The 22,539-nt window shown below is 42.3% G+C and overlaps 1 protein-coding gene across 2 annotated transcripts in view; it reads right to left on the reverse strand.

The window, feature by feature from the left end:
* The window catches only part of myo1g (myosin IG), a 55,744-nt gene that overhangs the window by 23,648 nt on the left and 9,557 nt on the right, over positions 1-22,539 (reverse strand). The window contains exons 5-18 of one of the 2 annotated variants that reach the window (XM_074613513.1): positions 21,838-21,891; positions 21,568-21,663; positions 21,293-21,409; positions 20,150-20,356; positions 19,759-19,904; positions 19,554-19,668; positions 16,951-17,121; positions 15,976-16,046; positions 9,285-9,359; positions 9,003-9,135; positions 6,001-6,167; positions 4,436-4,643; positions 3,614-3,837; positions 2,064-2,208 (exon numbers count right to left, since the gene is read on the reverse strand). In XM_074613513.1, coding sequence (XP_074469614.1) covers positions 2,064-2,208; positions 3,614-3,837; positions 4,436-4,643; positions 6,001-6,167; positions 9,003-9,135; positions 9,285-9,359; positions 15,976-16,046; positions 16,951-17,121; positions 19,554-19,668; positions 19,759-19,904; positions 20,150-20,356; positions 21,293-21,409; positions 21,568-21,663; positions 21,838-21,891 — 1,929 coding nt within the window. Of the gene's footprint in view, positions 1-2,063; positions 2,209-3,613; positions 3,838-4,435; positions 4,644-6,000; positions 6,168-9,002; positions 9,136-9,284; positions 9,360-15,975; positions 16,047-16,950; positions 17,122-17,207; positions 19,180-19,219; positions 19,669-19,758; positions 19,905-20,149; positions 20,357-21,292; positions 21,410-21,567; positions 21,664-21,837; positions 21,892-22,539 lie in introns of those variants that run through there. The other variant, XR_012590649.1, reaches the window with a different exon arrangement.

Here is a 22,539-nt window from a genome sequence, read left to right on the forward strand (position 1 = left end):
CGTGCGTTCTCGCTGTCTCGCTCCACCTCTAGACGTGAACGCGCGCTCACTCCACACTGCAGAAGAGTTAGTTTAGCTCTGAGAATATCTAGTGAATGTACAGTGGACGTTTGTGCAGAAATAACTGCTGCAGCTCCTCCAGACCAACAGAGGTTTCCCGTGTCTTGTGAAGTGACGGGGCTCCGCAACGAGGAACGTTACCTTCTCCGACCAAAACTACGGAGTCTCCCTGCGGTGCGCAGTCGGGAGGCGATAACGTTTCTCTTCCTGCTCAGCCCCGGCACCGACCCGCATTTCCTGCCTCCGGAGAGGGAGACACTGGAGGCTGAGGCAGGAAAAGCCAGCATTGATTGATGGAGAGACCTTCGTCTGGTCAGCTAACATTACTGCCAAGCAGCTGAAATATAGAGTGATATTGATATTTTAGCTGACGTGTGTCGCCTCACTGTTTTGAGCGATGCTCGTTCATGTCTGTTTAGAGCCGGCGAGCGCGAGCCTGACGTTGACTTTCGTTGACTTCACGGCCACAGGTGTCGCTGTTAACAAGCATTTCTGAAACTTACAAATAGTCCCTTTAATGGTTTTGGAACCAGACGTTTCAAACAATTACACCCCATATCATGAATGTAATATGAAGAATTGTATATCCCTATTCATTCCTATGAGAGCTGCTCTTTGGGCCCACAGAGCATGCTCAGTAGACTTGTTCTCTGGCCACGTTGGTTCACATCATGATTGTTTGAGACTTCCTCAGGTCGAGCCGGGTGACTGTCTGTTAGCTTCCCGCACACATGAAAGGAATAAATTAATGGTAGATGGATATAAATGGCTACAGGAAATAAGTTGCATGTAATGGCAATTCCTTATTTTCATGTCCTCACATGAAAACAACTTTGATTTGAAACTTGTTGAATCTTGTTGAAGGTTTCTGAGAATACGTAACATACACTAATTGGTCTAACTTTCCTTTCTCCCCGTTTCCGTGCTCCGACACTTGACCTAAAGCAACGTCAGCCACAAACAAGTCACGATTCAGGCAGACTGCATACCGGATTACATGCACTTCTCTATAGGTCTTTGTGGAATTAACAACAATCCCGTGAAGCTGGAGGCCTGAAGGAGGGCAGCGAGTCTCAGTCATGCTCTTGCTCCCCGAAGACGTCTTTCAGGCCTCCGGCCACCAAACAAGCTCAGATTAGCTGTTAAATGAGCCGACTGTGGGATTCATTAAAGAGGGGCTGTGTTCACGAGCACCATCCTCCTTTAATCATGCTGTGAGGCTCGCCGTCACATGCGCCGTATACATTCACAACCACAAATGATTTCTGTGATCCAACACACTGCTGGTCATTCAAGTCTTGTTTACTGTGATAAATTCAAGTGAAAAACATCCAATGGATTTTCTCAGTTATTTCTCAAACGAGGAATAAGCAGTTTGTTGTGCGGAGTGTCACACTGAGCCGTTTAGAGTAAATGAGGTCCTCTTGTGGCGAGGACAAAATGCTTCCGGTAATAGAAAGTGAAGAGAAAACACGGAGAAAACACAAAACCTCTGTTGGTTAGACATTAGAGGAAAAGCTATTATAAATGTTGTGTTCGCACTTCACAATGGATTTATGCCCTCGCTTCAAAGCAAATCAATTTTGCCACAACAATTACAAAAGAAGCCCTCGATGCGTTACAAAATAAAAGCTGCTTTACCTCATTATTAACCTTAAAGATACTATCTAGTTAGAGGCAGAAAGAGCAGGATTTGTCGGTTGCAGCTTGTAAACACAGCATTCAAAGTTGGCCCCTCCTACCCGGATCAACGACACCAGAAACGCACGCCACCTGATTAGGCTGCTCGCCAGCGGGTGAAACTGTAACTGATACCTCACATATTTTAACACAGATATGTCTTCCTAAGGTCAAGGATGAGTCTCAATGCTTAATTAGTTTCATATAAATACCAAGAGTACTCAAGGACGTCATGGACTACTTTGACATGTGGTAGATCATAGATAGAACATGAAGTACCGAGACTCCTCTTCGTTTGTGTTTTGTTCATGTGTGATTCTTACATTGGACAGGTAGTCCCTCTCCCAGGATCTGCCGACTCCCCAGTCTCTCCGCTCTCCGCTCAGAGCAGTCAGAGCCGCCACTTTGGCCCGAACCTCCTGCATGTCAGACGGGGGGATGTTCTTCACGATCTGCCTCGCCCACCACCTGGCAACAAGAGATTGGGAACAAGACAGCGCGTCACGTGGGCGGAATAATACATCAAAGGTCTAACAGAAAACAATACAGTAGGAGGAACGGCTTCAGGATTAGTCTGTGAGGGATAAAAATATACTTCATCTGCAGTGCCAAGGCATCCTTGTTGATCCAAAACTCAGACACCCAGAGACTCATTTAAGTTATTCTGTTACTGAGAATGAAAGAAATCTGCCAGGGTATGGCAATATTATGTTTTGCAATTTTTAATTAACCATATAAAAATCTGACGGCCCACCGCATCAAACGAAACAAGAAAATCTAAAACATCCATTGGTACCAAGCATGTCATACTTGTATGTTGAGAGAGAGGCAAAACAATGCTTCAAAGTTTGGCTCAATTTTGGCGAGGCAAAACCAGCATGGCTATTTTCAAAGGGGTCGCTTGACCTCTGACCTCAATATATGTGAATGAAAATGGGCTCTATGGGTACCCACGAGTCTCCCCTTTACAGACATGCCCACTTTATGATAATCACATGCAGTTTGGGGCAAAAAACATGCATTTTGCATGCAGTACAACTGTTTTGTTTGAGGTGTATTTGAATATTTCTGCATACTGGGGTCCCTAAACTGTCTTGGAATTGCATAAATTGGGTATCACAGTAAAGCTGAGATTCATGTTGATCCTATGAGTCCAATTGTATTAATGTGCGATGATGTTAGTCCCCAAAGTAGCCATTTCACATAGTGACGTTTTTATTACTCATGTTTTATACATATGATGCTATGACAGTCAAAATCTCAATATATCGCCTTGCTTATAGTATCGCAATATATCTCACTGTATTGAATCGTTACCTCTGTATCATGATACGTATCGTATCGCCAGATTCTTGCCAATACACAGCCCTACGTCTGTGTGTTCAATATGAAGCTGCAGCCGGGAGTGGAAGGATGACTGGAAACAGCTAGCTCTGTCCAAATGTAACTAAATCTAGTTTACTAATTAACAGTTTATATCTTGTTCATTTAATCTGTACAAACACCAAATCGTAAAAACAGTTCCTTCTGCTTTTTGTGGGCCATTATTTGCTATTATATGCCCTTATGTGAACTATTTCCTAGCAGAGCCCAGTAACCGCTAGCTGCTTCCCACAGTTTGCAGTCTTTATGCTAAACTAACCGGCTGCTGACTCTAGTTTCATATTTACCGCACCGAATGTAAAACTATTCCTTTAAAGCATCTCATTTTATTTCCTTATTCAGAAACGCATATACATGCTTACCTTTGATAAAAGTGAATTGATCTCACTTTGCTGACAGTTTCTTCAAAGTAAAATATGGTTAAAGACTAAATATTGTACAGAAACATTTTGTTTTTATGGTGTAAGAGTTTCATTTAGTGGGGTCTGACCTGCGATGCAGCATGACTGTGTTGTTGTGAAACTGGGACAGAGCTGCAGGCGGGGTCGGCCACTCCACGCTCTTTCCGTAGTCGCCCATGTTTCGCACATTAGCGAACCTCCTCTCCACCTCCCAGAAGTGGGCTTTCACCTTGTAGCGCTTATAGCAGCCCATGATGGTGTAGATGGCCCTCATTCGCTGGCACCTCGCACGAGCCAAAGCCCCACGCCACACCTTTAGAAAAAAAGAGGGACGTGTTAAAAGACAGAAAGCAAGAGCGAGAGAGAGAGAGGAGGAACGAGAGAGTCCCACTGAGCTGAAGACGAACCGGTGCTCCAGTTAAAGAACCAGACTTCTCCGAATAGTCATCAAAGTAGGTCAGGGGAAAGAGAAAGCAGAAGGGTGTTTCTTTGAGCAAGTGAAGTAATTGACTGTAATGTAATTATCCCAATTATTGTTAAAGGAAATTAGGATTCAAGCTGGCAGATGAATTTCAGTCAAACATAACCAGGAGCCACGTATTCATGAGGCTGAGGCAAACGGAAATCTCCACTTTGAAACCCAGAGGCCTGCGTTTGAAACTGGAGAAGATAACGTTGTGGGTGATTAACTGAGATCGGAACTGCCGGTGACATTAAATTAGGTCTCTGTGTCGATTAATAGGAATGTCAGATCAATACATCCTCATCAAAGTACATGCACGACTTTAAACACAGCCGCAGAGATCTGATATCTCAAATTGTGTTGAGGCTGTGGATGAATACCAAAAAGCGACGATGATGACCGCGCTGATGGCAATTAATACAGTGATGCTAATACTAATGTGGCTGACCTTCTGCAGGAAAAGCACCAGGATGGGGATGAGGGCGGCTCGCTCCTGCTCCAGAGTGTAGAGAGACCGCGGTGTTCGGACAAACAGCTTGGTGTGTCCGTACGCCACGTCGTCCTGGAAGCCGTGCTGGGTGACGATGGCCTCCACGGCCTCTCTGTCCGAGGCCATCATGTGGTTCGGCCAGGTGTACTCACACGTCATTTTATACCTGCAGACATTCACGTATGACGACAAGAGTGCTGTTCAGTATATACAAAAGTGGAACAATTGTTACTGTAACTGAGTGGCTTTTGAAATGGAAATTAATAACCTTTCAGCATATTGCAATTCAAGTGATCTGAGAGAAAACTAGACTTCTGCTCCTCCTCATGGCTCTGTTTTCAGGCTCTAAATAATCTAGCCTGTGATGAGAGACTTTGACCAATCACAGGTCATTTCAGAGAGAGAGAGCGTTCCTATTGGCTGTTCATTCAACAGAGGCGGCTGTTAATCACTCATTAACTCTGATCAAACGGTCAAACTAGGCAGCGCTGATCAAATATGAATCAATATTCTGTTACCGTAATGCCATTTTCTTGCATAAAATGTTTTCAGAAACATCTTGTAGTGTACTGTTAAGCTGTAAAACTGATCTCAACATTGTGGCCGGGTCACTTACTTTCTCATTTTACAGTTAAACAGTACACTACAAGATGTTTCTGAAGACATTTTATGCTACAAATAGGCATTACAGTAACAGAATATTGATTCATATTTGATCAGAGCTGCCTAGTTTGACCATTTGATCGGAGTTTGCGAGTGATTGACAGCTGCTCAGAGACGGCAAGGCTCCAGCTCGGCTCTGATTGGTTGTTTTCCTCCGGTCTGTGAAATCTTGCAGATGCCGTTAGGAGCACCGGAGGACACAGAGGCACATGATTTTTTTCAGATTACCTGTCTCATGCACTACTGTCAGGATATAGTGACCGTTTAATAAAAATAACTTTTTTAAATCATATTTGCTCCATTTCTTCCCGCTGCTGCTTTAACAGGCAGGGAGGCTCTAACAAAAGAAGCTTTCAAGATGCATTATGGGAAGTGTCGGATATAGTGTTTTTGGATCTTGATCCATATAAGGAACTAAGAGCCAGGGTAACTTAGCCTCTGCATGTGTCCATCCATCAATGAAGCCAAGACAAAAAGCAGTCTGGTTTTACTTGATTTTGATTTCTTTAACTCTCAAAGAAAAGGATCTAGTTTGTACTTTCTGTCCTCGCTGCCTTTTAGAGTTTAATGAAAACGATCGCATGCATCATTGTTCTCTGCTGTTAAATGCAATTTGGAAACTTCAATTCCTTTTAAGTAAGACGATGTTAACTTTTATGTTCGTAGTTTTAAGTAAGATGTCATCGTAATAAGCAATGAGTGCTAGATAGTCTGGTACATGTTACATCACTGGTGTTACTCTGAGCTGCTGAAGTAACACAAAATGACAGGACTTTTTTCTCAACTTCCTCACAGAGGAGTTCAGCAAAGGAGGACACTGCAGAAGTCTCGCTTCGTAGATCATCATCATGCTCTCTTACCGCTGCAGGACGCGAGCGTAATGCTGCCTGTAGGCGAAGCCCGCTCTGCGCACCATCACGTTCTCCATCAGGCCGAGGTAGGCCACCTGGTGCTGGCAGCGAGCGTCGTCGAACAAGACCGGGGACTTCATCTCGTTGGGCTTTATGCAGCGCACATAGTAGGGCTCCTGAAAGACAAAGTCATCCTCTGAGAAGCGGGTAGAGAGATCATCTTTCAACTACAGAGGACACCAAATGCCTGTTTTTAATTATTTCCCAGCAGTTATCACATCATCATCATTACTGTAACTGGCTTGTGAATCAATATACAGAAAGATATACAATAATACTGAGGGAGATTAAAGTAAGGATGCAATGAAACACAATAAAAGTACAGCCATAGCACGACACAGTGTCCACGTTGTTCCAACGCTTTGTTTGTATGATTGAGGCAATATTATTTCATAACACTCTTGTTTTATCACCTGCAAAAACTTGTATTTGTCTCTAATTTTTGCATGTTTTTATCATAGTTTTCATCACTGCTGTGTTCATCACTGTGCGAGTAAATAAACTACACTACACTACAGCAAAGCTGCGACACTGGCAAACTGAGTTCACTGACCTTAAGCAGAATATCTCAACAGACGCTACGGCGAGCAGCTGAGTCTCATAACACATCCAGCACATCGACTTATTAACAGCACATTTAACTGCACATTACAACTCTAAAGACGATAAAGGCTCCGGTGTGGAGTAATGGCTGGACGGACGCCTGCACCTTGACAGGGATCTCTGAGGGACACGTTATCCTGTCACAGAACACAGAGTGCTGTGTTTTCACCGTCTCTCACTCTCTGTCCATGAAAGATGAACAAGGTGGAACAAAGTGAACACTTTCTGCTCCCCCAACTCTGTCATCCATCATATCAATGATGCATGTGCATGTGTGCCCCAAACCAGTTTCATCTCAGTTCAGCAGAGATTTAAGAAAAGAGTCTGTTAATGGAGGTTGGGGGCAGATGAGGTGGGCAGACCGGGCACAGGTGCTTCTGTTCAGGCAGTTGAAGAAAACATCCGCTCTTTCAACGTGACCTGAAGGTTGCCAGGGGAGTTTCCTTTCATTCTACCTCAGACACACCGAGACGAGATGCTACAACAGCCTGACAGCGGGCCGTCCCAAAATAACAGGAGGAAATGTCAGACTTCAGTCAGTGAGATGAGGCCAGGAGAGGTGAGCAGCACATTTTATGGTCCAGCACCACCTCCCCCTCACCACCCTATCAACTCCACATGCAGCCAGACAGGTTGAGAACAAGCGACCTACAAAAACTGGTACTCTCTCTCTCTCTCTCTCCGACACCGAAAACAGCACATTGCTATGTATACATGTCCCTGCTGGACGGCTGTGTACTGCCTCTCTGCTCATATTTTGTCATGCATGGTGACGAGCCGTCCTCCCAAAAGAGACATCGCAGAGACACATTGGCAGCCTCAGAATAGCCCGTGACTCATTGAGGCTTTACAGGAACCAGAGCAGGCTAACTGGTGCACAGCATCTTCCTGATGATGACAGCAACGTAAACTGGGGAGGAGATCTACATTGGACTGCAACTCCAACATGAAAATATGATCACAAAATCGAACCTCCAGTGGTTTTGATTTGACACCAATTCTGCCCTACAAACCCGAAACACAGTAACTACATATCTGGTCAAAGTTGACTGACTTGTTGGCCTCAGTTTTAACTAGGGCTGTCAAAGTTAACGCGATAATAACACGGTAACGCAAATTTGCTTTAACGCCACTAACTTCTTCAACGCAATCAATCTTTCGGAGGCGGGCTCAGCTTTAAAGCTAGAGTGAAGATACTGGAAGAGGCTAAATAACGCTCTGAACTTTTAAATTTTGGCGAGGAAAAACTGGCATGGCCATTTTCCAAAGGGGTCCCTTGACCTCTGACCTCAAGATATGTGAATGTAAATGGGTTCTATGGGTACCCACGAGTCTCCCCTTTACAGACATGCCCACTTTATGATAATCACATGCAGTTTGGAGCAAGTCATAGTCAAGTCAGCACACTGACACACTGACAGCTGTTGTTGCCTGTTGGTTGATGTTATGATTTGAGCATATTGTTTCATGTTAAATGCAGTACCTGTGAGGGTTTCTGGACAATATTTATCATTGTTTTGTGTTGGTTATTGATTCCCAGTAATAAATATATACATACATTTGCATAAAGCAGCATATTTGCCCACTCCCATGTTGATACGAGTATTAAATACTTGACAGATCTCCCTTTAAGGTACATTTTGAACAGATAAAAAAAATTTGTGATTAATTTGCAATTAATCGTGATTAAATATTTATTGACAGCCCTAGTTTTAACCATTTAAAAAATTATTATGCCATAGAAATTCCAAATTTTTGTGAAAACAACAAAACTTTCAGTAACTACAGAACAGAGGTAAAACCAGGTCAAATCACAGTAACTATCTGTGTAGCAAACTCACTGAAAGACAGCTATAGCAAGTGTTAGCTATCTATTATTCCACGTAACTAAATGATGCATGAGATGATAGAAGAAAAAAAAAATCCTGAAAAGCTAACCAGCTTAGCAGACGCCTATCGAAACAGAGATACATTTACTTCCTGTGAACTATAAACTGTAAATAATCAAAACAAAGTTGTTTTTTTCTTAAATAAAGTCATTTAAATTCACACAAAAGCAGAAAGAACACATGTTGTTATCTATTTATTATGTACTTTCTATAGCAATAGAGAATTTGGAGGTGAAATAATCAGGCAATACAACCTTTCTATCGGTCACGCCTGAAAACTTTAAAGCTTCAGAGCATCCATACAGTAGTTGTTGCTCTCTTCCTTTACAGAGCTGCATGGCTTTACTTTATATTTGTCAGATGTATTTAATCAGTCTAAAAACTGCAAACACCAACCACAGCTTCCCCCTCAGGCGTTAACGGGAAGAGAAGAAACACTCTTAAACCGAAACCACTGACCTTGCAGCCCAGTTTATCCACCAAGGCCACAATGGAGTTCTTGAAGAGGGTGGCCGCGGTCAGAGGTCGCTTGGTGACCTCTGTGATGCTCAGCTGGCCATCTGGCCACATCTCCTTCAGGACTGGGTCGGCACTACGAGAGAGAGAAAAGAAAGGGGAGCAAGAAAAGGGGGCAAACAGGAGGATCATTAACTGGGTTAGCAGAGGAGTGATGTGCAAGACACTCATTACATATACGTGACCCAGTTACTGAAGTGTCAAGAGCATCATGATGTTTGCTACCTGTTGTACATGAGACGCTTGAAATCTTGGAAGAGCAGGTCCTTGTTTTTGTCCAGAAAGCCCTCGACAGAATATCTGTGATAGATGTAGAGGGAGAAAGGGAGAGTCATTGTAAAACAAAGCAGCTCAAAAGGAGGGATGCCCCACTGAAGAGCACAAATTACAAGGAAGTCGGACAGACATGAACACAGTTTAAACAGTAAGCTTCTGTCTGTCACTAAAAGGGTCACTATCACTACCCGTTAACGGACTCCACTCTCTGCTCCAAATGATTCACAGTCCTCAGGCTGGAGGATTAGAACAACAGTCATGCCGCTTAGACGATTTACAAATTAGGAACATGGTCAAATTCCCCCCTACGGCTCACGTTTTGGAGAAGAAGAAAAAGAAAATTGTCTACAAACTAATCTGTCTGCCGTTTTTCAAACAGCTCAGTTGGTTTTGGTGAGGCGTCAGCGGGAGGTCACGGGCGCACTGTAAGGCACAGTTACATAAGCCGTCCAGCCCCGGGGTACGAGCCTGCTGTAGTAAGCGTTGCCTCAAATAAAACTCTCCTTTCTCGCTCACAAGGTAACAATGACTTACACAGTGGGGAGGATTAGCTTACAAAATGCATCCTGCATTCAAAATCCCACTGAAGTATTATCAGCTACTTCAAATGTACAAAACAGAAAAATGGCCACTGTGCGTTATGTATAATTTCCTATTTCTATATTTTTGACTGTATATAGATAGGTAGTTTAATCCAGTGGTTCCCAAACTAGGGGTCCAGTTCCCACCAGAGTGAAGATACACTTTGGGTGTCATGAGATGATTAATCGGAGAGGAAAGAGAGAAAAAAAAAAAGTTCTGCTACACAAATTTGTTTACATTTTTTCTTCTTTTCTGTATTTGTTTTTGAATTTTGACCTCTGAAAGGCTCAAACAGTTATTTAACTGAAAGCATGCGAGACGTTCGGAGAGGGAATCCCTCTAATAAAGAGGTCAACAGCCAAAATGGTTGGAAAACACTGGCAATACAGCGATGCAAACATTCTTCATTACAAGTAAAAGTCATGCATGACAAATTCTACTTGAGTGAAAACGTACAGACGTATTAGCAGCAAAATGTATTTCAAGTATTACAGTAAAAGTACTGTGACAGATATAATATATGACATTATTCAATTGTTAATACTGATGCATCAGTGTGTAGCGTAGCTGGTTTTAACTTCTTTCTATACAACCTCGGGGTCGGGCCCGTCCAAAGGGTGACAAGATACATTTGGTGTGCCATAAGATGATTATTTGGGATAAGAAAGAAGAAAAACCAAAGTCTGTTCAACAAATTTTTAGGGCTGTCAATTGATTCAAATATTTAATCGCGATTAATTGCAAATTAATCAAATTTTTTATCTGTTCAAAATGTACATTAAAGGGAGATTTGTAATGTATTTAATACTCTTATCAACATGGGAGTGGACAAATATGCTGCTTTATGCAAATGTATGCATATATTTATTATGAGGAATCAATTAACAACACAAAACAATGACAGATATTGTCCAGAAACCCTCACAGGTACTGCATTTAGCATAAAACAATATGCTCACATCATAACATGGCAAACTGCAGCCAAACAGGCAACAACAGCTGTCAGTGTGTCAGTGTGCTGACTTGACTATGACTTGCCCCAAACTGCATGTGATTATCATAAAGTGGGCATGTCTGTAAAGGGGAGACTCGTGGGTACCCATAGACCCCATTTACATTCACATATCTGGAGGTCAGAGGTCAAGGGACCCCTTTGAAAATGGCCATGCCAGTTTTTCCTCGCCAAAATTTAGTTTAGCGTTAAGTTATGAGCTTTAATTAGCCTCCTCCAAGCGAGTATGACATTGTATCTTCACCCTAGCTTTAAAACTGAGCCCGCTACGACCTAAAAATCCTAAATTGCATTAATGCAATTAAATTACGTTCATTTTATCATATGTTTTCATGTAAAATCTTATTCTGTAAAGTACCTATAGCTGTCAGATAAATGCAGTGGAGTACAGTATTTACCTCTGTAAAGTAGTTCAGAAGTATTAAGTACCATAAAATGGAAACACTCATGTACACATATAGTACAAGTACCTCAGAACTGTACTGAAGTGCAGCACTTGATGTACCTCCACCACTGCAGTAGCTCACGCTCTCTTGCACACACACATTTCTTCTACATATTCTCTCTGCATCACTCCCTCTCTAAAAAACAAACACACACACCAAACCACAGACACACAGCATGTCACATGTCGTCTGCATGGCCCTGTCTGTGAGTGTGTCCTAGGCTGTCACATCTGGAGGCAAAGAAGCGGAGGCTGGCTATGACAGATGTGTCCCCTTGGCTCATGGGCCCCCCGAAACCACCTGACCAAATCCCGGGAAGCTCACCGGAGAGAGACGGAGAGTGTGAAAGGAAAAGAGAGAGCAGTCAGAACAACACAATAACAAGCCACAACGCTCATTTACAAGGACAGGACAGGACAGTGCTGGGAGGACGGACAGGAGAGGACATGCAGAGATAAAGGCAGCGGCTCCCCAGAGATGTGAGGTTGATTTAGAGGGAAGTATATCAAAAGTATGAAGGTCAAGGCTGGTGCAAGGAGAGGGCCGGGCTGTACGAGGTGAAAGGGAGCTCACACTGAGAGAGCCAACGCGACAAAGATGTGAGATTTTCTTGCATTATGAAGTTGTGCAGTAAGGGAATATAATATATCTTATGGCTGCTCAAAGTGCTGCATGTGCAGGCTGAAATACTGCAGGGAATTAAAATGTGGATGGCAAAGAGAGTCAGGTGAGGGTTGCAGTACAGAGGGAGGAGGAAGAGGAAGAGAAGGAGGAGGAGGGAGGGAAGTAGGTCAAAGCTTGTGATAGTGGTGGTGTGGTGAGAGTGGAGGGGCGAGGACGAGGGTATATTTAGCCAGAGTAGACTCAGATGTGGTGGGATGGGACAGGGGATGATGGGGGGGCCAACGCCACCAGGAAGCGATATACGAGGGGTGACAGCTCAGCTGGAGCGACCCCGACGCGAGGCAGGGTTGATGGGGACACACAGTGACAGGGACAGCCATCTGTCATCACCACTGCAGGTCTGTCACGCATGCTCTTTATCCAGCCCGTCTTGATTTTGTAAAACATTAAATATTCATCACTAAATCAAAGTTAAAGTACTTTTACAGATTTTACAACACATGAAGAGCATAATTGACTAGTTGATCATCGGAAAATTAATCTGCAACTTAACTTAAAGGTCCCATATCATGCTCATTTTCAGCTTCATGCTTGTATTTTGTGTTTCTACTACAACATGTTTACATGCTGTAATGTTAAAAAAACACATTATTTTCCTCATACTGTCTGCTTGAATATACCTGTATTTACCCTCTGTCGGAAACGCTCCGTTTTAGTGCATTTCAATGGAATTGCAACGGAATTGCGTTGCTAGGCAACAGCTTTGGTCCATGTTTGCTTCCTGTCAGCTGATGTTATTTACATTACACTGCAAAAGGAAATAAACTGGGACACATTTAGAATGTTTATGTTTAAAACTTTGAAATGGTCTAAATATTGTATATTTGTGACATCACAAATGGACAGAATTCCTGACGGCTTGTTTCAAAAGCTCAGTTTCTGAATACGGGCTGTGTGTATTTCTCTGTGGATTCAGCGTTTCAATACTTTCACAGTATTTATATAGAACTTAAACCCGCTTTATAATATAAAAGCCATGAAAATGTCACTTTTTACAATATGGGACCTTTAAGCAAGAAACAGGCTATGTTACTGCTGAATCTTGTTTCATTTTTAAAGCTAGATCATCTAGTTTGACAGCTTGGTCCATGTTTCGTGAGCCGGACGCGTCACGCTGGACGGGCTCTGTTGCATAAAGTAGAGATTTTTCAATTCCCACCATGCACTGGGCGACTGCTTCTCCTGCTTTCCATAGAAAATGAATGGAAAGCATTGAGATGCCCACCGTCACCGGATCTGGTGGCAATGCACCGTAACGCTTCATGTTGACTGTTTAACGCTTCCTCTGAACAGAAACTGTCAGTCCTGTTGAGCGTTTAGTTCCATTACAGTAAAATGCTGCTTACACATTCATTAATGCATCAGTAATAATACTGTAATGGCATAACATATAACAGCATAACCCTCTTGCTCTCATGCTGGTCATTGTTCTACATCATCGAGTACTTTGTGTGTAAAGTAACGGACCTGAATGCTGCTGAACGTTGACAAGGGGAGGGCGGTTAGGGAGGAAAAGCACAGCGCAGTAATTGTCTGTGAGAGCTGTCTTGAGCTTCAGAGATGGATGAAATTGCTCTGTGTTTCGTTGTGTGTTCGACATCGTGTTAGCCTGGATTTCCCCGAGTCAAAGACCCTCAATAAACCCTACTCCAGTTCTCCTTGATTACTGCTGCTGCTACATCTCGCACAGACCAAATTGTCTCATCAGCTGGCTCCATCCCTCCTCCTCCTCCTGCTCCTCCTCCTCCTCCTCCTCCTTTCGTGTTCCTTTGACATATTAATGTCCTTCCCCTTTCTAGATTGAGGGCAGTACACGTGAGCCGTGGGGATCTTCTCAAACCAAAGCCATGACGGGTGACTTGCTGGCCAGGGGCCTCATCCGAGCGCTGTGACGTTTAAATCCAGAGAGCACATTGAGGAAGTGGAGCAGTGATGGAGAAGGAAACGTCACAAACCGCTTGATCTCTAGTCTGTTAATGAAAAATCAAACCACTAACTCAAACGAAAAATCATGTACTTTCGGAATAGGATAAAAGCTAAAAAAAAACTTTATATGCATATATCCGTTTTATAGCGTTACACATGATTTATGAGACAGTATAATTAATCCTGTAAATTATGTTGGAGTGGCTCTTGTTTTTTAATCTGGTCCAGGACCTTTTTGCAAGTCATCAAATATTTCCTGCCGCCAAATCTTTCCAAAGGCAAAATTATTTGCCAAAAAGATCATTATAAATTAAAACTAAAAGGGGAGGGATGGTTTCAACTACAAAATTTAAAGCCCAAACAAGTGGCATAAACACATGTTCCCACTGTTGTTGAGAACATCAGCAACTTATCTTTCATTTGCATCTCAGATAAGATCTTTCCTATAATAACAACATTTATTCCAAATGTTGCAAAACGTGTAAAATATGACCTAATATTTGCAAATATTTGTTTTTAATTATTTCCAAAAGGGAAAAAGGAAAACAAAGAATGAGTTATAAAATGTAAAAAAATCAAAGCTGCAATACGGCACGTTTTGAATATTTGGGACCGGTGATTCTGTGCAGTCAACACAGATGAGAGCTCCCTGCTTCTACTATGCCACGTGTGTTGTACATGCCTATGGTTGTGTCTGTATGCCTGGCTGTGCAGGTCAGTGAATTCACTTTATGTATGCGGGGGACGATTTGTCTTCATGTGTTTTCACATGAATGGATTGCAGCTTTGTAGATAGCTTACAATTCACATGTACGCATATGGCTGACATCCTACTCTTACAAATGGAATAGATGGCCAACGTTCCGTAGCTTCATTTCCCATTTGTATACTTAAAGCTTCAGTAGGCAACATAATAACCTTTCAGCATATTGTAATTCAAGTGTTCTGAGAGAAAACTAGACTTCTGCACCTCCTGGCTCTGCTTTCAGGGTTTAACGCCACTAACTTCTTTAACGCATCTTGGGATTTTTGGGTCATAGCGGGCTCAGTTTTAAAGCTAGAGAGAAGATCCTGAGAAACCTGAGCAATCCATTGGGTGGTGGCGAGGAAAAACTGCCATGTCCATTTTCAAAGGGGTCCCTTGACCTCTGACCTCAAGATATGTGAATGAAAATGGGTTCAATGGGTACCCACGAGTCTCCCCTTTACAGACATGCCCACTTTATGATAATCACATGCAGTTTGGGGCAAGTCATAGTCAAGTCAGCGCACTGACACACTGACAGCTATTGTTGGGCTTGAGTTTGCCATGTTATGCTTTGAGCATATTTTTTATGCTAAATGCAGTACCTGAGATTCATACGCTCTCTCCTCATTGTAAACAATTGAAAATAAGATGCTGGCCCTCAGGAAAAAAACGCTATATGGACACTCGGCCTATAGCTGTCACTTTGAGCACAACACTTGTATAATGCAGGACACAAGTCATCCAGCACATACACTTTTCTCTTATCTCCCTTCAGGGAAGCGCCTACAGAGCATTAGAGCTCGGACCTCTCGCCTCAGAGACAGTTTTTACCCTCAGGCAGTCAGACTACTGAACAGCAGCACTAAATGAATACAGAGCTGTGGATTGTTTTATGGATGTTTTAGGTTGTTTTATCATTTTATTCTCAGGTATTGTCTTATTTATTGTAGTATTTATCAACTGTACTATTTATAGATTTTAAGGGCTGAGAGAGAGCCAGGGTAAAATGCATTTCATTGCATTTCACTGACAAATAAACTTGAACTTGAACTCTAACACCACTGGAAGGCCTCTATGAATTCACCCACCGCTGACCTCTCTTACAGTAACAGGATTATTTGCCTTACACTTCTGAACTCTGCACTGTCACTCTTATTCAGCCACAGACCGCCCCCCCGGCCTCCTCGGGGCCCGAAGCAGGTGACAAAGTGACAAAGTGTGTTAAATGTGTGAGCGACTCACGTGACGTCTCCAGCGTAGTGGCGAATACGGAAGTGCTTCTGATGGTCCATGGTTTTGTCCGTGGGGCAGAGCTGGAAATGAGGAGGGGGGACACTGTGAGTTCAGAGCGGACTGTATAAAATATCACATCAAATATATTACAAACATTTACAGAGTAAAGACGAGGAGGGAGTGATGGCTGCATTTTAGAGCCCCTGTTGTTTGAAAAGCATCTTATGATGTCTCTAAAGGCACAACATTGGAGAAACTCTGCTCCCTACTGACTGCAACGCAAAACTGCACCTGTGTTTTAGTACATTTTGAAGTTACACTGCAGTATAGAGTCTCTGGCTGTATTCAAAACCACCTACTACATACTACTGACGAACGCAGTATGCAGTATACAGCACATACGTGATTTCTCGGTCTCAGACATTCTCAGAAGTCTTCTTTTTTAATATATTTCCTTCCTCATTGCCACTTTTGAGTGTTTTGGTATTTTGGATTGCCTTCCTATTTATTCTCAGAAGTGAATTTAGTGATGAAATAGTTACGGAAAATGTAAAAAACAAGCTGTTTTTGGCTGCTGTTGTTGTAACCGTAGCCTGTACTGTTCCAGCGCTTTGCATTGTGGGATACAGTAGGCGAGGTAGACTGGTCTGATGCATACTGGAGATTTTTTCCAAATCAGTACGACATCCAGGTATTTTTGGCGTATTGTAGATTTTGCCTTTGTTCGCACACTACATGCTACATTTTGGCCAAATCAGTACGTACTACTAGTATAGTATGCACTTTCGAATCCAGTCTCTGTGTTCTTAATAGATAATTTTAGTTAAACATATCACCACTTCCTACTAACTAAGTGAAGTTATGACCATGATTTCATCAATTCAGTTTCATTTTGAGACAGCAGCCTAAAAAAAGGTCTCCTGAATATCGATATGAGCGGGAGAGATGAAGCCTGACAGGCGACGTTGTGATCTGTGATCTCACCTGGCGGGAGGTGTAGTGGGGGTGCTGGGCCAGTTTGGTGTCCATGCTCTCCAGGCAGACCGTGTCTGTGACTTTACCCACGGTGAGGCAAGCCTCGTCCAGAATGGAGATGATGCCTTTGTGCGGCTGCTCCACGAGGTCAACGATGATCTGGTTGTTGACGTAATCAATCTGTGAATGAACAGTATGATTGTTAAGTAAGAGGGACGTGGATGGAGTGATGTTTATGAATCATGTTAGTACATGTACTGTGTGTGGGGTTTTGTACAAGTGCATGCTTGTTCACTTAAGCTACGTTCACACTACGAGTGACAAAAACAACAAAACGGCCAGCTATTGTCAGTGTCGTCGCTTAGTCACCGTTGAAGTGTTGTTCAAGTGCTAGTTGACGTAATTGTAATTAAAAAGTACTGGGAACTGGCTAACGGAAAACAGAACAGGGTGAAACAAAAACATAGGATTGGTTGATGCTTCAGCGTATCATTGGAGCGCTGAAAGACCAGCTCAACTTTAATTTGTAGCACATCACGGCCGTCACGCAGCGACAAGTGGGCGTCAGTTTGTAGCTTCATGTCACCGGCTTCCATTAAAAATGACTGGTAGCCTGAAGCTGTGTCTGCTCGTAGTGTGAACGCAGCATTACAAAGCTTGCATTTGTGTGTCACATCTGCACCAAATGTATTTATTTAGTCTGGCTTTTATGTGTTTTATAGTTTTATAATTTTATGTTATTTATTGTTTATACTTATTTTATTTATCATCATCATTATAGTGTTTATTTTATTTAATCAACATTTTATTGCTGATCATTATTATCTCTTTTATTCTATTTTATTTTATTAAAATTTCATTATTTTAATACAATCTTTTATTATCTTAAATACCCATCTCTTATTGCTTTCTTACTCAATTAACTACTGGTTGTTTTGGTGTGCATTAGTCTCTAAATACATTTTTTTTTACATTCTACATTTTGTCAATCATCTGTACAGCCCTTTGAATTGCATTTGACTTGTTTGAAAGGTGCTATATAAATAAAGTTTGATTGATTGATCTCCCAAAAATTATTTTTCATAGTCAACTTTCTCACATTAGCAAACTAATTTTAAGATAAGATGCAACTTTATTTATCCTTAGGGGAAATTGTTGTGCAGCACTTGTAGTACAAAGTGGGAAAGAGTGCAAAAGATTATCAGTAAAGTGCAAAAACCGAATGTACACAATACCAGGGATGTAAACAGGTTAAATGGTAACTTTGGTATTTTTCATCCTGGACCCTATGTTCCCATGTTCCCATGTTTTTTTGTCAAAGTGACTAATGGGCACAACACTTTCTGAAACCGGTCCAGTATTGAGGGAGTGTAATCGCTCTGGGCAACTCCTCACCGTCAATGTACGTCCACTAAAAGTGCTTGTTTTTGCCACTGACAGAATCAGATTGTTATTATAAGTGTCTGACAACATTATGGAAAGAACCCTACAGAGAAATGAAACCTTTTTCTTACCTTTCTGTTTGTTATTGTGTCATGTGACTGGAAGACAACGGTGGAAGTGAAAGTGGAGAGAGGAGCGCTACGGGACACTGGTGTTGTCAGAGTTTGCTGTGTTGGAGTATAGCGCGAGTACAGTGGACGTACAGTACACTGATGGCTAGGAGTCTCCCCGAGCGATTGTTTTACAGCTTGTTTAGTCGCTGCTGTCTGCAGCGTTCTCGCTCAATACTGGACAAAAATATATAAAATGTTGTCCCCATTAGACACTTGGGGCGCTTTCACAAATAAAAGTCCATTTGGCTAGTCTGAATCTGAGTGAAATTGATACTTTTGGTTCATTTTCTATTTAGTCTAGACTGAAATATTTCCAGAGCAGCGTGTACGAAGGAGCAAATTTATCTTTTTCATCTTGAAAGCTGCCACTTCTACGCAGGAATTGAGGCAATACTCTCGAAGTGTTTTCACTTTGATTCGGCACTGATCTACTGTGTGCACCAATCCCTCCTCCTCCAGTTCATCTCCAATGACTTTATAAACGTCACTATTTTTGTGGCCTGTATTTAGCATATTGTGTATATTCTCTTTGGCCCAGATGTCAAGCAAACATTGAACTTCTGCAGAAGTCCAGGTCAGTCCTCTCCCACTCATGTTAACCAGTCGTTTACTTGTGTCCATCTCAACAAATGTCCACGCAGGCAGCTTGCGTTTTGGTTTGCTTAGAAAGGTCCGAGACCACCTTTTGCAAGCAGCCTCGGACCGGTTCTTTTGGTCCGCACCAGAGTACGAGTACTGCGTTCACAGTATATGAAGAGTTGGGATGAGAACGTGTTGCTTATCCGCAAGTGTGTGAGGCAACTAAAAACACCTGAATAATGTTAGGGAAAACATTCATTAATTCCCTACCCTAACCTCATACACTTATTTGTCACTACACTGTAAGAACTCAGACAATGTCCTGTCCAGCTGCTGAATGTCAACTGCAGATGGTGAACATATGAGTATCAGTTGATCTGCAAATGTGTTTTTCTGTGTGAGCAAGAGCAAAAAGAAAGACCAGTGGACATGCAACCTCTTGCATGCGAGTGTTGTCTTGTTGTGTGTGTTTCTCACGTGTGTCCAGGTGATGCCCTCTCTCTCGTATTCTCCCTGTTCCTGTAGGAGGATCAGCTCGATGAAGAGCTGCTGCAGCTTCTCGTTGCAGTAGTTGATGCAGAACTGTTCAAAACTGGCCGCCGACAATAGAGGAACAAACACTTGAGCAACGGCATCAACAACGATTACGATACAGTAGATTTCACAACACAACAACACCGACCTGTTGTTGTCAAAGATCTCAAAGCCGTAGATGTCCAGCACGCCAATGACTGTGTTTTTCCCATGAAGCACTGGGTTGTAGTTCTTAACTTCAATGACGCTGTTGATGCGGTTTACAATCCAGCCGAAGAGTCTCTCATATAGAGCCTGCAGCCGGGAAATGGGAGAATGAGTTTAACCGAGATGGAGATTCAAACAAATGTGACAACTGTGAAAATTGGATAAAAGGAAAGCATGTCACAGTGATGATGTTCACATCATTTTCTCATCCTAGAAAAGCTGTGAAATGATTAATCTGTATTAAAGAATAAATCTCATCCTGATAAGCTACTTTGTCAAAATAAATTGGGCTGTATGATTTGTAAATTAACACACAAACACGTAAACAGCACCTTGACGAAGGCGTCTCGTCCAAAGCAGGCGTCCTGCTCTGTGTGACCCTTCTCGATGACCTCGCCGCCCCCGGTGGCCACAGTGCGGAACAGAAGGCTCTTGCTGACGCTCTCCGCCTCCGTGGATGTCAGCTCGGAGATGTGGTTAACGGCTTCGAGTCCCAGGATCTGAACGCTCTCTCCATCGCTCTCAAACTGCAGTTCACCCTGAAAAACAGACCGTTCTGCTTCAGTATAGATCCACGATCTTATCAATCACTACTTGATGCTTTTGGTGTTGGCGATCTCAAAGATCATAGCTTAGTCTGCATGGATGCAAAATAGGGCTGTCAATCAATTAAAATATTTAATCACAATTAATCGCATGATTGTCCATTTTTTATCTGTTTAAAATGTACCTTAAAGGGAGATTTGCCAAGTATTTAATTCTCTTATCAACATGGGAGTGGGCAAATCTGCTTGCTTTATGTAAATGTATGTATATATTTATTATTGGAAATTAATCAACAACATAAAACAATGACAGATATTGTCCAGAAACCCTCACAGGTACTGCATTTAGCATAAAACAATATGCTCAAATCATAACATGGCAAACTGCAGCCCAACAGGCAACAACAGCTGTCAGTGTGTCAGTGTGCTGACTTGACTATGACTTGCCCCCAAACTGCATGTGATTATCATAAAGTGGGCATGTCTGTAAAGGGGAGACTCGTGGGTACCCATAGAACCCATTTACATTCACATATCTTGAGGTCAGAGGTCAAGGGACCCCTTTGAAAATGACCATGACAGTTTTTCCTCACCAAAATTTAGCACAAGTTTGGAGCGTTATTTAACCTCCTTCCCGACAAGGTACCAATGGATTCATTAGGTTTTATAGTTTCATATGATGCCAGTATCTTCACTCTAGCTTTAAAACTGAGCCCGCTACAACCTAAAAATCAGAAGTTGCATTAATACGTTAAAGAAATTAGTGGCGTTAACGCATTATTATCGTGTTAACTTTGACAGCCCTAATGCAAAATCTAAATATACACAGGTGGTGAGGAAAATAGCTTTTATATTTTCCTATCATTTTAATCGCAAAATATCTGCATTAACTTTTCCTATTTTGAACAACCCGTCCGTGCTGTGACTTACCAACAGAAGAATGGAGGCCAGGATCTGATAAATTGAGTTGATCTCCTCTGTTGAGAAGCCGATCACTTCCAGGGCACTCATCACCGCTTTGTGGTTTGTGCGATCATTGTTGGAGGTCTTAAGGAGAAAAAAAAGATTTGGGATTATTATCTCAGAAAGTAAAATGGCAAATTAAAAATGTTGTGTAGTGAGAAGTTTGTTTCATTTCATACCAACAGCTGTTTTCAAATCTCTCATTTTGTCTGCAGCTAAGAACGTAAAGGCGACAAACTCACAGCAGTTGCGGCTCCCTCTTTGGTGTAAATATAAACAGCAGGATCGTTCTGTAGATGAAATGACTCCAGCATCCCATCTGAGCCTCCACGGAGTAACTGTTATAGATACACATCAAACATACAAGTTCACATACAGTCTAATGTTCATTGTGCCGGACCTACCGGAGCGGTAATCCACGATATTTTACTACTTTGACAGTCTGGATGTGAGTTCAGGGAGTAATATGGAGCATCATCAGCGTATGTTTTGCAGCACAAATTAGAGTTTACCTGGTAGAACGAGTGGAAGTTCCTCTCCCCGTCTTGCTGCTGGACCACCCTGGACTGAAACAGGAGAACAGATTGTGGTAGTTAACCAAACACCTATCCACACACACACTGTTATACAATGATTCTGTGATGGCCGATGCGTTCCAGGAGTTCTTTTTAAAAGTTAAGTGTTGTTTGTTTTACCAGTTCCTGCATCTTACTTTAGTTTTCCTCTAAATTGCTTTTCAACTGCCCCAAGAGGAAGGGTTGTTAGCTTGTCTGGTCGAGCAAATGATTTACTAACTGAAACTGAATTTATATTAAACAAAATAATGTAAATTTTATTCTGGATTATATGTTTAACGTCTCTTATATTTGTCTAATATTATAGTTCGCTCTTCCTTTGTAAAATGTGTCGCTCTGCTGACAGTAGACTTGTCCATATTTGTGATCGGTCAGATGCTGCAAACACCGCCCCTTTCATGTGAACGCGCTCACAGCCAGATGGAGAAACCCTGGGTTGATTTACCGACTTGATAACCATCGTCGTAGGACCGCTTAGCGGGATCTCGGTTGTTAGGGTTAGTTAAGCCAGATAACAAGAAGATACCCTGGGTATGTTGAACTAGCTTCCTAGGACAGACCTCAGATGTGCGATGAGTTTCCGAGGTAACAAGCAACAACTAACAGAGCTCTAAAAAGGAGTCAAAGCAAGTTTTCTAG

The sequence above is a fragment of the Sebastes fasciatus genome, chromosome 17, assembly GCF_043250625.1.
Source record: "Sebastes fasciatus isolate fSebFas1 chromosome 17, fSebFas1.pri, whole genome shotgun sequence".
Taxonomy (NCBI): domain Eukaryota; kingdom Metazoa; phylum Chordata; class Actinopteri; order Perciformes; family Sebastidae; genus Sebastes; species Sebastes fasciatus.